General features: G+C 39.4%; 1 protein-coding gene across 7 annotated transcripts in view; it reads right to left on the reverse strand.

Moving 5' to 3' along the window:
* Positions 1-14,955, reverse strand: part of atp8a1 (ATPase phospholipid transporting 8A1) — a 180,600-nt gene that overhangs the window by 120,339 nt on the left and 45,306 nt on the right. For 5 of the 7 annotated variants that reach the window (XM_061834637.1, XM_061834630.1, XM_061834633.1 and 2 more), the window contains 7 exons: positions 12,062-12,107; positions 11,919-11,959; positions 9,762-9,835; positions 8,060-8,129; positions 7,855-7,982; positions 6,787-6,898; positions 2,773-2,938 (listed from right to left, as the gene is read on the reverse strand). In XM_061834637.1, the coding sequence (XP_061690621.1) occupies positions 2,773-2,938; positions 6,787-6,898; positions 7,855-7,982; positions 8,060-8,129; positions 9,762-9,835; positions 11,919-11,959; positions 12,062-12,107 (637 nt within the window). Of the gene's footprint in view, positions 1-2,772; positions 2,939-6,786; positions 6,899-7,854; positions 7,983-8,059; positions 8,130-9,761; positions 9,836-10,236; positions 10,311-11,918; positions 11,960-12,061; positions 12,108-14,955 lie in introns of those variants that run through there. The other 2 variants (XM_061834636.1, XM_061834638.1) reach the window with 2 other exon arrangements.

Raw genomic sequence — 14,955 nt, forward strand, 5'->3', positions numbered from 1 at the left:
AAATAAACAGAATATGCATTTTATGGAACAGTTGAACATATATTTTCATCTAGATAAGATAATTTGCATTAGAAATTAGACATTCCATACACTTTAAGAAGGAGAAATCCTTCCTAGGTGGCGAGATGGTAAAATTTGTTGAAGCAGCTGACCTCATGGTTCCGAAGTTTTAAAAATTATCCAAGTTAAATTACATGCATTATGTTTTTTTTTTAAAAAAAAGTTTGACTGTGTTTAACTTTAGAGGTTCTATTGTACTTGGAAATATTTCAACCATTACCAAGTGTCATGAACCACTCATAAGAGGTTTCAGCAGAAAATGCATTTTTTTTTACTTGGCTTAGTATATATGAATGTGAAGACTTCACTAAAATAATAGTAAAAGTAGAATTAAACATCTTTTTAATGGAACAATGAAATTTCAGCATTTGACTGACACTTTTTTTAACTGAGTACAATATATCAGGTTGTCTGCATAAATGTTTACCAATATGCACCCTTTGGCCTCAATCTGCATTATGTTACCGAAGAATACAGGTTTATGTCGACGACTGTCAACCTCAGCACTTTGTGACCGCTCAAAGTCACATTAATTATTCACTGGGCTTCAGTGACATACGAGCCTGTGGGATGCCACGCGTGGCCAGCTAACGGATTCTTCTTTCTTTAATGTTGGCAAATAGTGAAGCTATCATAACGTTGTTTTATAGTTTCCCGTGATACTAAATAATTTGATTGGCTTTCCACCGCTCTCTTTTGTCACAAGCTGGACAATGTGCACTGGAAAGAGTCTCAACAAGCTCCTTATGGAGGTACAATCAGTGTCACGATGGAGCCCTGCTTTATGACTTACACTGCCCCTGAAGCATTTTAAAAGTTTTTCCATCCCCTCACCAAAACCAATGTAACACCAATGGAGCACCGTGTAAAAAAGGGGTACAGTGTAAGTCATAATGCAAGTTTAAAATCAACCAGGATACAAGCTCTCTGACAGGCCTATCAAGGCACAGACTAATGGTCAAAGTGCCACGGTGAACACTTTGCATACCAGAGCTTCATCACACCAAAACAACTAATGATTATTTTCAATCAACCAATAATAATTATAGAGTATCAGACCAAACACCCCAATTATGAAGCATAAAAGGTTGGAGAAATCATGCAAAACATTATTTAAATTAAATTACTACATGCTTTCTAAAAAAATGAAGCGTATCCAATTGACAGAAAAAGTCGCATAAAATTCAGTAATTCATTCAATCGAGATTTGACTTCAGCTATCTCAACCTCATTCACCAAATATTGTTCTGAAAAATGTTATCTATATTTTAGAGTTACAGCTGATAATAATACCTGTAAAGGAGAACGTCTAAAACAATTTGTAGATTGGTTTATGGAACAATAATTTTTTTTTTTTAATTCTTAAAAATTGGTGGAGAACACAGGCCTATTGAGCTGTCCATTCTTGATGAAGACGATCCCTAAAATTTCAAAAATTGGTTAAAATTGTTGTTTGGTAGAGTTTAGGCATGTTATGTCAATCACAACAACAATGTATAGGTGTAGGCAACCACACCTTGACCCAGGGGGCATCCTCCAATTGTTTATAACACTAAATTGTGTACAGATATTAACAAAACAATAAGGTTCCAATGCTAAGGTCACATTCAATTAAATTGCTAATGATTTTTTAATTAAATAATTGAAGTGACAAAAAATATCACCAAAATTGAATACATGTTGAGATTGCACCCGCTGAAAATGAGCAAAATAGTGATCTAAGTAAAACGTTGACCAAAGTTTGGTGCAAAAAATAAATAAATTCTTTAGTAGCCAACATGGCAGACAAATCACTATAAATCCATTTTAATACACAATTTTGCCTAGGAACATTTACTGGTGCACCAGACAATGACCTGTTTGCATGACTCCCCTTGCCTTTTGTGCAGTGGTTTGAAAAGATTGAGGCAGAGGCATTTGTAAAATGTCAGCTCCTGCACTACTTTGTGCTCAAGCCATAAACATAAATGAAGCCTCCTACTGCGAACAGCTTCGGGACTATAACCTCCAGTCAATCACTGGAACATAATTGCTCGGGCTGGAGAACAATGAAGGATGGTTGTATAAAGCTTGGAGTTGCAAAGTGTTCCATGTGGCACAACACAAAGGAAGATATTTTGAAAAAATGGAGGAAACGTGAGACAGTGTTTGCATCAGGCACTGAAAATAGCTAGACGAAAGTGGAAGAGAGCTGGAGGGGAACACCTATTGTTGGATCCCTGGTATGTGCTTGTCCACGGAATGGGCCCATACAAAGTTGGGCAATCGTATACAGGGCGAGGATAGGGGGCCTCATTTGCTTAGCAAAGGCAGAGCTTCAGTAAAGGGTTAGTAAGGGGAGGTCATTCACGGATGGCCAAGGCTTTTAAATGGTTGTTACCTGGAGCTGTTAAAAAAACGACAACAAAGAAAAACAACAAAATCAAACACAACATTAGAAAGGGAACAAAAAAAGTACAGCAGCGCAGTGATATTCAACCATTTCTCAGTCAACATCATCAGTTAACAGGGAATCTGCTAATTCCCACATTGCCACATATTTCACTTGTTATGAGAAACATTGTTTAACTGAGGCAACTTAACCAAACAAAAAGACACGTACATACCAGCATTTAAGGAAATAACTTAAAACCACAAAGAAATAAGCTGATATGGACACAAGTGAAAGCAAATATGTGCAATGAGAGGTGACGCCTCGTGGGTGACTCTTACAGTTGAGGTCCATGTACCAGGCGTCATTGCCGCACCGGTACTTCCAGATGGTTTGGCCCACGGAGCAAACCAGTGAGATGGCCAGCAGGCAGCCAAAAAGGACAAGAATCTGAAAGTTGGTGATGCGCTCAACATTGGACAATTTCAGAGGCGGACGAGTGGAGTTCTGAAAAGACAAAATAAAATACAATTAATAATAGTAATACAATTTAAAAGAAAGTATAGATGTGTAAAATCTGATAAGTATGTTTTAGTAGAAATAGCAAAGAAAATGATTATATATGTGTAATTAAATATAATAATTTTGTAGAAACTTTATTGGCACTCAAATTCAAGATTTTGACCACAATAAAACGCAGTAGTGCAGTAATTAATTTCTTCGAAATATTTCATTGTATTTCTTTTACTATAATCACGATCAAAATGTACACAGCTCCTAATTTTTAATTTTCTATTTATGACTCATATCTTTGCCATTGTAATCATCCCCACAATTTAATTTTGACATTTTTACATCTCTACTTGGGGAATTAAAAATTGCCATTGAGCTCATTATATTTACAATTATATTCGGTACACACACACACCAATATACTATCCATCCATCCATCCATAGGTCCAGCTTTATCCAAGCCGCGTATCCTCACAAGGGTCACTGGAGAGCCGGATCCTATTGCAGCTAGATTTGGGCGAAAGACAGAAGATACCCTGAAGTGGTCGCCAGTCAGTCGAAGGGCAGATATTGACACCCTCACTGAGTGGGGATCGATCCCATGCTGCCTGCACCAAAGTGAGGCGTGTGTACCACTACAGCATCTGTGACTACTCCAATATACTAATATACGTTAAAATTTCATTGTTAATTTCTTTTGAAAAAAAAGAACATTTTAATCATATTTTGTTTTCAAAATAATACAGAACCAAAATTTTCTGGTCCACCTAATCCCCTGACCCATACGTCAGAGCACATCTTAGTCAGATACTAAAATTGAAGAACTGGAGGAAACAAAATTGCTAAAACTGATTGGAGGCAAGTTAAGCGTAAAAAAAACTGTCCAGTAGAACATTCAAAAAGTGTACAGTAGTTTTGTCCAAATACAGGTGTTTGAGCTGCTAATGTACGGCACCGGTCATGACGCAAAATTGGAGCTGGAAAGGCAGACAAAGTGTCGGTGAATTCCTTGCTTGTGGATGGAAGGAAAAGCAAACAAGGATGCATGCCTGTACATTGTGCTGCAATCGGTTCAAACGATGCCATACAATCATAATGTGGGAACGTCATAGGTGTTTTTTTTTTTCCATCCTTCTCTCCATTTACTTTGGGTTATTCTAGGTCAGGTTGGAGGGGCAGCAGTTTAAACAGGGAAGACTTCCCTCTCCCCAGCCTCTTCATCCAGCTATTTTGGGAGAATCCAGAGCCATTCCCAGGCCAACTGATACACAGTCTCTCCAGCATGAAATGGGTCATCCCAGGGGCCTCATCCAGGTGGAACTAGCTCAGAACACTTCACCAGGGATGTGTCCAGGGAGCATCCTAACCAGATGCCCAAGCCCCCTGAGTGGCCTCCTCTCAATGAGGAGCAGCGGCAGCTCGACTCTTAGGCCCACCCGAATGATCAAGCTTCTCACCCTATCTCTAAACGAGACCGATTACACCCTGCAGAGGAAACTCATTTCGGAACCAATCTTTCCCACAGCTCATGACCATTAATGAGGATAGGAATGTAGATTGAGCCGTAAATTGAGAGCTTTTGGCTTAGCTTTCTTCACCAAGACAGACTGATACATGACTGCAGATGCAACACCGATCTGCCTGCATTCTTTCCTCACTCATGAACAAGACCCCAAGATACTTGAACTCCTTCACTTGGGGCAGCATTGCTTCCCAGAGTACTTACAACTGAGGCCCATGGTTTCACATTTGGAGGTACTGTGCTGATTTTCAATCCAGCCGCAACATACTGGGTTGCAAACCACTGCGGTAAAAGCTGAAGATTTGCACCTTAACCCTTGAGAACCCAAGACATCCAAATCCTCTTTTAAAATTTTATGTACTACTGTAATTTCTTGAGTATAATGCGTCTTGAAGTATAATGCGCACCCCCAAAGGTGACCACAAAAAAAAAATATCAGGAAAACACTTCTAGCAATGTATAATGCACACCACCGCATTTGCTGCTGTCCATATGCTCAAAATATTGGGAATTATCTGTATTTCTATTTTGCAAGGTTTGTACTTTAATTGTTTGTACTTGTATTGTTTTAAAAAAAATTGTCCGTACAACAATAATTAATAATAATCTTTGTGTCTGTACTGGGGCAGCAGTAATATATATCTCGGGATATGCCACAGGACACCCTTGTCCTGGTCCCTGCAATTGTCAGAACAGAATCCCTCAACCAACTAAAATAAATACTCAACGATGGCATAACATTTCATTAATACTGTTAATAACACATATTACAGTCTTAAATATTTAACACTGCTGCCTCTGGTGCATTCATGAACAGTGATCCCATTTTGCTCCCACATCATGTCACCCTCTGTGCTATCCATGGCACAGGTGAGGAAACATTTTTTGAATCCCAAGAGTCTTTGCTCCCTTTATTTCTCAATATTGTCCACCATGCTAACAGCGCAGCCCCTTGCCGCCGTTCGGCTACAATCTGTAGCAGCTCTTCATAGCGTCAGGTCGCTACCAAAATGAGAGCTCAAACTACGTAGAAATAAGTGTAATGGACACTTTTAAAAAAGCGAGCATTTCAATTGTGCGCGCTATACCGTTTTTTTTTTGTTTTTTTTTTAAATGATCGTACGATCGTACTAGATAGTTTCAGGTCACGTTGTTTTGCATGCGGTTTGGCCGAGTCGTCGGCAGCGATGACATTTCTTTTAAAAGCGGCTGCACAACTAGCCCTTGTAGTCAACATTTTTTGTCTTCATTTAAGTTAAGACAAACTCACGGGCAGTCATTTTGATGTTTGGTGCAGTAGCAACGAATATGCGACACTAACGATCATAAAATGCAAAGCTCCTCCAAGGAGTCTCGGAGTTCAGGTTGGTGGCGCACATTACCGTAATTTATATACATGTATAACATAAGACATCAAATATCATATCAAAATCTATATTTATACTTTTTTACTGCTTTTAAAAGCAATGAGAAAACCCGCTTCAATTTGACTGGACTGTAGTTGGCTGTGAACTCGCCCAGACCAGTGCAGATTTCCCACTTATAAATGTGCTGGGGATACGTGGGTCCCATAAATTACTAATACCTCATCTAGCCTGCCTCTTAGCAATCACACTAAACGCAGTGCTGGATTTGTGCTTATCACAAAATAATATCCCTTTGTCTTAAACATGATAAAGTGTACTTTTTCCAAATCTGATATTGAAGTGCGGAGGAATGGGCCAAATCACCCCAGAATAATGCATGCCACTAGTTTCTCCATTCCGGAGATGTCTTGAAACTGTGTGGAGTTTGCATATTCTCCCCGTGCCTGCATGGGTTTTCTCTGGCCACTCTGGTTTCCTCCAACATAAATTGGAGACTCTAAATTGCCCCTGCGATTGGCTGGCAACCAGTTCAGGGTGTACCCTGCCTTCTGCCCGACGACAACAGGGATTGGCTCCAGCACTCCTGTGACCCTCGTGAGGATAAGCGACTCAGAAAATGGATGAATATACAGACACATATACAGTATTTATAGACTGTGTGGCTGACGGTCAGCGCATATATTTGTATCATATTGAAGCGAGTAATGCTTTCTAATACAGATGGCACATGTGGCAATTCTGTCGGAAATACTTTTGACGCAGGAAACAATTGACTGCTGTTAATACTAATAATAAAAGAGCTGAGCTGCCCCTTAAACGATCACGATCACTTCAGTCAAGTTCTGCAAGTTCGTAATTGATGCAACTGTCAAACTAATCAAGGTAGAGGAGATATGCCTGCCCTCTTTCTTCTGCAGTACAGGAGTTTAGCAGATACAGAGTTCCTGTTGTACCTGCATAAGCTTTGTGTCATGACCCGTATAGACCACCACACCATGGACCCACTGTGTATTCCGTAGCTGGGCTCCTCTTAGTAAGATCTGGTCCGGACCAAGCGGCACTGTGCTGCCATGAAAAAATAATAAAACAAATATATATTATATATATATATATATATATATATACACAGATAGAGAGAGAGAGAGAGAGAGAGAGAGAGAGAGAGAGAGAGAGAGATGGTCTCAAGAAAAGTCTAGTTCTGAAAAGATTTACAAGGACACAAAGGAAGATGACATTAAGCTCTAAAAGCCACATTTACTTTGGAAATTGCTTAATCAAGGAAGCTTCTCAGTCCTTGAATGGTCAAATCATAATGTCATAAGACTGTATCTAGTCCCTCATAAAAATGCATTTTTCTTCCAGTGACACAGCCTTTGAACAAACACATAATTGAATTTGAGTGAACCAGGTCCCTTCAGTAGATGATGCACTTAGCTCAGGGCTAATGGATTAGTAAATGTTTCATATCTAAACAGGTTAAAATGGATTATGCAAACAGCTCTGGGCTTTTCAAACTTGATGGTTGAAATAACATGTTGTCCTTAAAGTTCTTGAACCTTTCCAAAGATATTACCCCTAAGTAGGGAATCTTTCAGGGCACAGTGGGCCCGGGGGGCAGATCCGGCCCACCAGATGATGTAATGCGGCCCGCGAAGGCAAATCATTTGTGTCAATGTCCATGATTTTTGTTAAAAATCTGTCCAAAAAATATTAATTGTCATATCATAAATGATAACCCTGAGATATTGCAAGCATTTTTGTGTTACGAAACACCAACATGAGTTGAAAACCATTGTTCTTGATTTCTGATTCCAAAAACAGTTCATTAATTTTGTGTGTAAATATGATGAGCCGATTAAAGACTTTTATGGTTTCAGTCATAACGGCCCTCTGAGGTAAACCATAACCACGATGTGGGCTGCTGCAAAAATGAATTTGACACCCCTGTTTTAGGGAAAGACAAAAGAGAGAGTGAATTGCATCTCAATTGAATCAACCAAGACCTTTATAACTGAGCCCACCTGTGTCCATCCAATCGTATGTTCCCCACAAACTCATACAGATGACGGTTTGGGCACTCGCACTCCATCTTCCCTGAGAGATGCATTAGGCTCTCGATGTCCTTCAACTCAGACGTCATTTGGAGACCCTGTATTATAGTTGTGTGTGTCAAAAACAGAAATATTGCCACAATTGAGGATCTTTAAAAAAAAAAAAAATAGTTACCTGTCTGATTTTAAGGTTAGTTTCGCCATCCAGATTAGATGTTTCAATGTAGCACATTCCCTGCGGTTCACTGTTGGGGCAAGAGAATGACATCGAACCAGTAAAACGGTTGTTATTTATCTAGAAATATGTCCATACATGAATAACATTTAATGCAGGGGTCACCAATGTGATGCCATTGGGCGTCGGGTAGTCCCCACAGACCCGTGAGTAGCCAAAAGCCACTCAGAAGAGATGGGGCATTGTGATTTTCTGGGAATGTTGTAGGAGTGATCATTCAAAAATTGCCAGTAGTCAATAGAAATACTGTGGCATATTGATATTTATAATTATTGTGAGAAATCAATAACATCATCAGTGCCTTTGAGTAAATGAATATTAGTAATCTTTAATAACCATGTAGCAACAAGAAGGTAATTTGAGCAAATTGTTATTTCAGAAGTGTAAATCGAACTGTTGGGCCTTGACATTATTCACTACACAGGAAGTTCATTTCAAAAAAGGTTGGCGATCCCCACTAATCTTATGTTATGGAATAGGAATTATAGTGGTTCCTTGAGATATGAGTTAAATTGATTCCTGGATAAGTCAAAACATTAAAAGTTAAACAAGTCAAAACACTTGTATCTCACAACTAATATCTCGAAAAATTCCCTAAGTTGGGTTAATGATATCTCAAGGTACCACTCTAAAAGTCCACTACTATAGAAATTAAAATGAGGTTACTGTCAACAAGTCTACTTAAAGGTTGTACTAATACAGGCAGTTTGAACAATACTAATCTAAGAAGTAGCCGAGAGAGGAGCGGGGGAACTCCAGTGTGGCGTGACGCAAGCGGGAGGGCGTGCAGCGCACAAGAAGCAGAGGAGACAAATGGGCTCTTGACAGATTTCGGGCACGGAGACAGCGTTTGCATGCAAGGACACTGCTAGCTACTGTTTGTAAGCAGTTCTTTGTTTTAGAGAGGGTCAGTCGAAATGTAGGTTTACTGCTCTTTGCCCATCCAGTGTGTGATTGCTCAGACACATCTAAAAAATGGCTTTAATTACGTGACAACTGTCTTGTTAAAATCAATCAATTAAGTCGAAAACTGGGGCACTCCAGTCAATTAGGGGAATAAAAAGACCAAAAAATATATAAATTATCTGGAGCACTTTTCAATGCTGCCGAATACAGTATACAATAGGTTGTTTCTCCATTGGGATAAAGTGTGAAGGGTGCCAAAATAAAAAAATGAAAAAAAAATAAGTAGAATGCTTTTTGGGCTCCTCAGAGCAAACCCCATACTAACCGTTTTAACAAAAGTGAAAAGATCTATTGTATTTTACATCAGCATTTTCAGAGCCGACAACGTCCTAAAAAAAAAACTGATTGAAACAATTGCATTGTAAGAACCAACTATTGTTGGAAAATGTAACATACCTGACTAGTAATTAATTACTCTGTCGATTCTTCCAAAATGTGGTTCATACATTCATTCTTAAAGTGTGGCAGGATGCAAAAATGATGGGAAATGTTTACTGTGCCCACCCATATGAGCCATGCAATAGTGAAAAAAGGGAATATATAACATCTGGTAGGTAATCACAAGTCTCTTTCTTTTTCCCTCAAGCATGCAAAGCACTTCTGAGATCAGCTTCTGAATATCTGGCCCTGTCTTTTCAACAGCTGTTGCCTTGGTGACGCCTCTGGTTTTCCTGACCTGGATGACAGTATGACGAGGTCAGCTGGGAGGTGATCGCCGTTGGCAGCTCTGACTACTTCCCCAACAGTCACCTGATGGTTGTGACCACACGCCAACGGCAGGAGAGGGCGGAAGCGTAAGTGTGGCAGGAAAGGAGAGGAAAGGATGGAAAGACAAAGAGCAAACACATGAGAGGAGAAAGGTAACTGTCAGTTCTGAGGATCCTTCATCTGTTTCCTCTTTAAAAAAGAGCAAGGACCTAATCCAAATAAATCTCATTACTTTTGTCCCACCTATAGAAACAATGGCATCAAGCATAAATCTTTGTTGTTTTATGTGTTTCGATTGAAAAGCATTTTCAGTTTTCACCCCAAAACAGTACAGTACTGCTTTAATTTTGGGAAACCATCATTTCTTTAGGCTGAAGATAAAAGTTAAAAGGGGCAAAAGGGAGTAAAGATGGAGACGATCCCAATAAGTGTGGACTCGATACCTGGATGATAAAACCACAGCATCTGCAGGCACGAAATCATGGCCATTTACTTTAATAACATCGCCCACCTCAACCTGTGAAAATACACTGGTCACTGCTGTGCACAAAATGGAGAGAAGGACTGTGAACGTGTGGAACACTGATGAAAAGAAATAGTCAATGGCATAATTCAACATAATTGATTGTGCTCCACAGCTTTTAGTGGTGGTGAGACGTGAGCATTCTTGGCCATTATCTTATAAAAGTGTCTCAAATCTATTTGTAAGTCTAATGTCAATGTTTTGCACTGACTTGCGTCCTTTTTTCTTGCCCTCTGCTATAGCGAGTGTCCATGCCTGCTCATTTGGGGTTGAAGCAGTACACAACACAGCCCAGTCAGATTTCACAGTAATTTCCTGGTGTTGTGTCCTCCCTTTTAGATATTGGTAATTGTTTGGTAATTTTTTTTTTTTAAGAAAAACAAGCTTATTGGCAAGAAAAAAAAGTAAACAGAGGCGAGGGAACAAGAAGATGTCTGTACTGTACAAGAGCAAGAGCACTATTAATTAAAATGTTAATCTTACCGTATTATTAAGCATTGTTTTGATTCAATCACTGACCTTTTTCAATGCTAATTTGAGAAATCGAGTAGAAAAGCACAGTGAAGTGACACAAATGTATGCACATAGAGCAAAATATTAGGAAAAACCTAATAAAATCCAGATAATATTTCATGTTTTTGAGCATGAATTCAAGTAAACTTATGGTAAATAAATAGGTAGAATGGAATTCATAATTTTGGGGATCAATTTTAGGGAAGCTTATTGTACTCAAGAGGAGATTATAACCGAGAAATTATAGTAAAAAAAAGTTACTCTTTTCTTATATGAGGAAACACAATCACAAACAAAAATAAATATTACAAGTAAAAGTGAAAGGACAAAAAATTAAGTAAACATAACGTGGTTCCTGAGCAGCATGGTGGCGCAAGTGTAGAGCATTGGCCTCACATTTCTAAGGACAGGGGTTAGAATCTTGGCTCCGCCTATGTGGAGTTTGTATGTTCATGCCTTTATGGGTTTTCTCCGGGCACTCTGGTTTCCTCCCACAACCCCGAAACATGCAACATGGATTGGACAATCTAATTTGCCCTTAGGTATGATTGTGAGTGTGCCTGTTGTCTGTCTACATATGCCTTGCGACTGGCTGGCAACCAGTTCAGAGTGTACCCTGCCTTCTGCCTAATGACGACTGGGATTGGCTCCAGCACTCCTGCGGCCCTCGTGAGGATAAGCAGCTCAGAAAATGGATGGATGGATGGATACTCAGACATGGTTCATGCTTGATGCATCATGTAATTACAGCATTAAGGTAGTATTACAAAATTGTACATGCTCTCAAACATACAGTACCTACGTTTTTTTTCCAAAGATTTCAGCTTTTCAATTCAGAAATGACAACTGGCTTATGAAAGAGCTGAAGCTTTGCTTTCCTTTGCCTTTGGTGACAGTTCTCATTGAAACAATGGATTAATTATCTGGTTCGTACCACTCAAGGGTCAGTGCATGTGTGTGTGTGTCTGTTTATAAATCCACAATCAAGATTAAAACTGGAAAAAAAAAAAAAACAGGACTCTAAATCTGTTGGCTGTGAGGAGTTTGATTGGAAAGTGCCATCGATATATGAATTTCATTATTACATACCTTTTCCCAATGCACAATCTCCCAGGCACCATTTCTCAACACTTTGATGTGAAAGGAAGGGAAACAAAGAGAGAGAGGAAGTCAAAATAAAATACGTACAAACTTATCAGACCAAAAGAGCTTCAATGTAATGTTCTCAGTACCTTGACATTCCTTTTTGTTGACAACACTGTCAGCCTTGTGGCGTTTCTTGAATGAAAGAAGAAAATGGAAGGCTGATTATTCAAATGGATTATTACAAGACAAATCTTGTTTGAGAGACAAAAGCATTGGAATAGCCTCCTCTGAGTGAGGGTTTCTAAAGACAACAGTTGATTTAATGTTTTACCTTGACGCTGGCTGCATAGTCATTTATTTCACTCATCTAACATGTTTTCTAATAATAACACAAACAGTAATGATTGACAAATGACAATATTATACAATGAAGACTTATCTATGTAGGTATTCACTTCTATTGTCATTTCATGTGATATGATAGTTGCCCATTTTGCAGTACGATTAACATTTATTAAAGGTTTTACATAAAACATAATACATATACACCAAGTGACCACTTTTCAGTATACAGATTGCATAGACAAAATTTAAGCAAAAACTGTATAGAAAAAGACAGTATGTAACACTGTCAGTGAAGTATTTATCTCAAAATATGTGTATTACTGTAGCCGTACATTTCATGATTTGTAACTGTATGGCATTGTAATAAGTGTGAATTCAGCGGAATTCTCGCATATCGAAAACCACGACTTTTCAGTAAACTCTTGTGTGTGTGTGTGTGTGCTATATATATATATATATATATATATATATATATCCATCCATTCCCAAACAGTGTGCTGGGGTATATTAGTCTGCTGTGAGTGCTCTTCAGGTGTGCCGTGGGAATTTAACCAATTTTATGTAATTGCTAAAAAAAAAAAAAAAAAAAAAAAACATTTATTACATCTTTATTCACCTATTTATGCCAGTGAGGCACAATGACAGACAGAACAAAAAAATCCTCTTCTATTAGATGTACAGGAAGTACATACAGTAATTAATTGATCCATTTTTGGTGACATTTATTGTTGTTGGTGTGCCGTGGGATTTTTCAATTGTAAAATATGTGCCTTGGCTCTGTAAAGGTTGGAAATCACTGAAATATATATTTATATTTAGTCCCCTCGTTATTTGTGGGTGTTATGTTCCTTACATCACTGCAAATAATTAAAATCCGCAAATAATGGACATAATCAATATGCCTATGTATAATATGTGCCAGATTTTTTAAGGAGAGACCTTAAAATAATGATGCTGATTGGTGTGGCAGGAGGAATTGATTTTGATTGTTCCATTACATTCCGCTTTTGTGGGGCCAAGTTGGGTAGAGAGTGGAACAGTATCACATAAATCATTATTTCTAAGAAATTACTTGTAAGACAAGTCAGACAGGCATGCTTGTGATGGTTTGGCTTTGCCGGTACTCTGCGTTCTTCTAGTATAAAGACATACTACAGGATGGTTGTGTGCAAGAGTCAAGGGTGAGTGCAAATCAGCACTATTCCTTGACCTTGCAGCTTCCCACAAGACTGTGAAAACAGTCACATCGTCATCAATGTTGATTTTTGAGGTCTTGTCAATTTGTATCCAGCAACAGCAATAATTGTTGGCCCTGATAAGACGGGTGTGGACTCATCCTCTCACGACCCCCATAATATAAAATGTTTACTTTCTGTTACTTAACTCCGATTTACACCAGAGGTAATTAAATTAAAAGCTAATTTGTGCACTCCTGTGCGCTTGCTTTTAAGGCTCTGGTCGAATCATGTCTTGCATCTTGGCAACACACTCTTGTGTGTAATGAAAAGGCGGGCAGTGTCACACAGATTGACTTTTTTGCTAACTGAACTATGACTGGAAGAGGTTTTCAGTGCTACACTAAAAATCACTCATCATCCCGCATGCAAGAGGTGACGGCTAATTTCGTTTGAACGTTTTTCTTTCTTCTCCTAAGACAAACCAGTCATGTCAAATTGGAGCCGCCTTAATATCAGTTACCTTATTATTTCTCTGCGGTTTCAAAAAACACACCACAGTGAAGAAATTGGTCAGACCGATACACGCTACAAAACAGCATTGAATACAACAATGGAGGAGAACCAGCATTTCCTCTAACTACTCTGTTGTTGTTGGTCATGTTGAGGAAACCAATTCTGTCCGAGTTCAGACTGGGCAGTAGAACACACCACTGCATTACCGTGGAGATTGGACAAATATAATACAGAAATGTCCATCGTTCGGACAAAACATCCGTCCGTCTTCAACACCTATTATCCTGGTTAGGGTCACGGCACGCTGGAGCCTATCCCAGCTGACTTTAGCCGAAAGGCGGGTTACACCCTGAACTGGTCGTCGTTGCAGGGCACATATCGATAGTGGGTGTCAGACCAGACTCTAGCACGTTTGTGCTGTTTCCTGGTCCGAGCGCCCTGCCCCTCGGCTCTGCCTGCCTCCCTGGATTTTAAAAGCACTACACACCTTTATTCCACTTTTCTTTTTAATGCACCACATATAACTATCTCTGATGGGCGGGTGGTAAACACTTTCACTCCACACACCCACCAAGCCGCATCATCATCCACTCCACCGTTTAACATATACGAAAGGGACGTGAAGCAGATCTTCAGACAACAAAAGATCAACACCTGGCCCAGATCTCGTGTCCCCATCCTTCCTCAAACGTCTGCACAGACGAACTTGCTCCTGTCTTCACAAAGCGCTTCAACAGGTCTCTAGAACTGTGTGAAGTACCAAACTGCTTCAAACGCTCCACCATCATACCGGTCCCAAAAAAACAGAAGTCTCGGGTACTACAGCCCTGTTGCCTTGACATCTGGGGGAATGAAGTCCTTTTAACACCTCTTCCTGGACCACCTCAAGAGCGTCACAGGTCCCTAGCTGGATCCACTGTAGTTTTCCTATCGACCTAACAGCTCTGCGGATGATGCCATCAACATGGGTCTGCACTTGATCTTTGAATGTCTCGACAGCGAGG

Source organism: Syngnathoides biaculeatus, chromosome 11 (genome assembly GCF_019802595.1).
Source record: "Syngnathoides biaculeatus isolate LvHL_M chromosome 11, ASM1980259v1, whole genome shotgun sequence".
Taxonomy (NCBI): domain Eukaryota; kingdom Metazoa; phylum Chordata; class Actinopteri; order Syngnathiformes; family Syngnathidae; genus Syngnathoides; species Syngnathoides biaculeatus.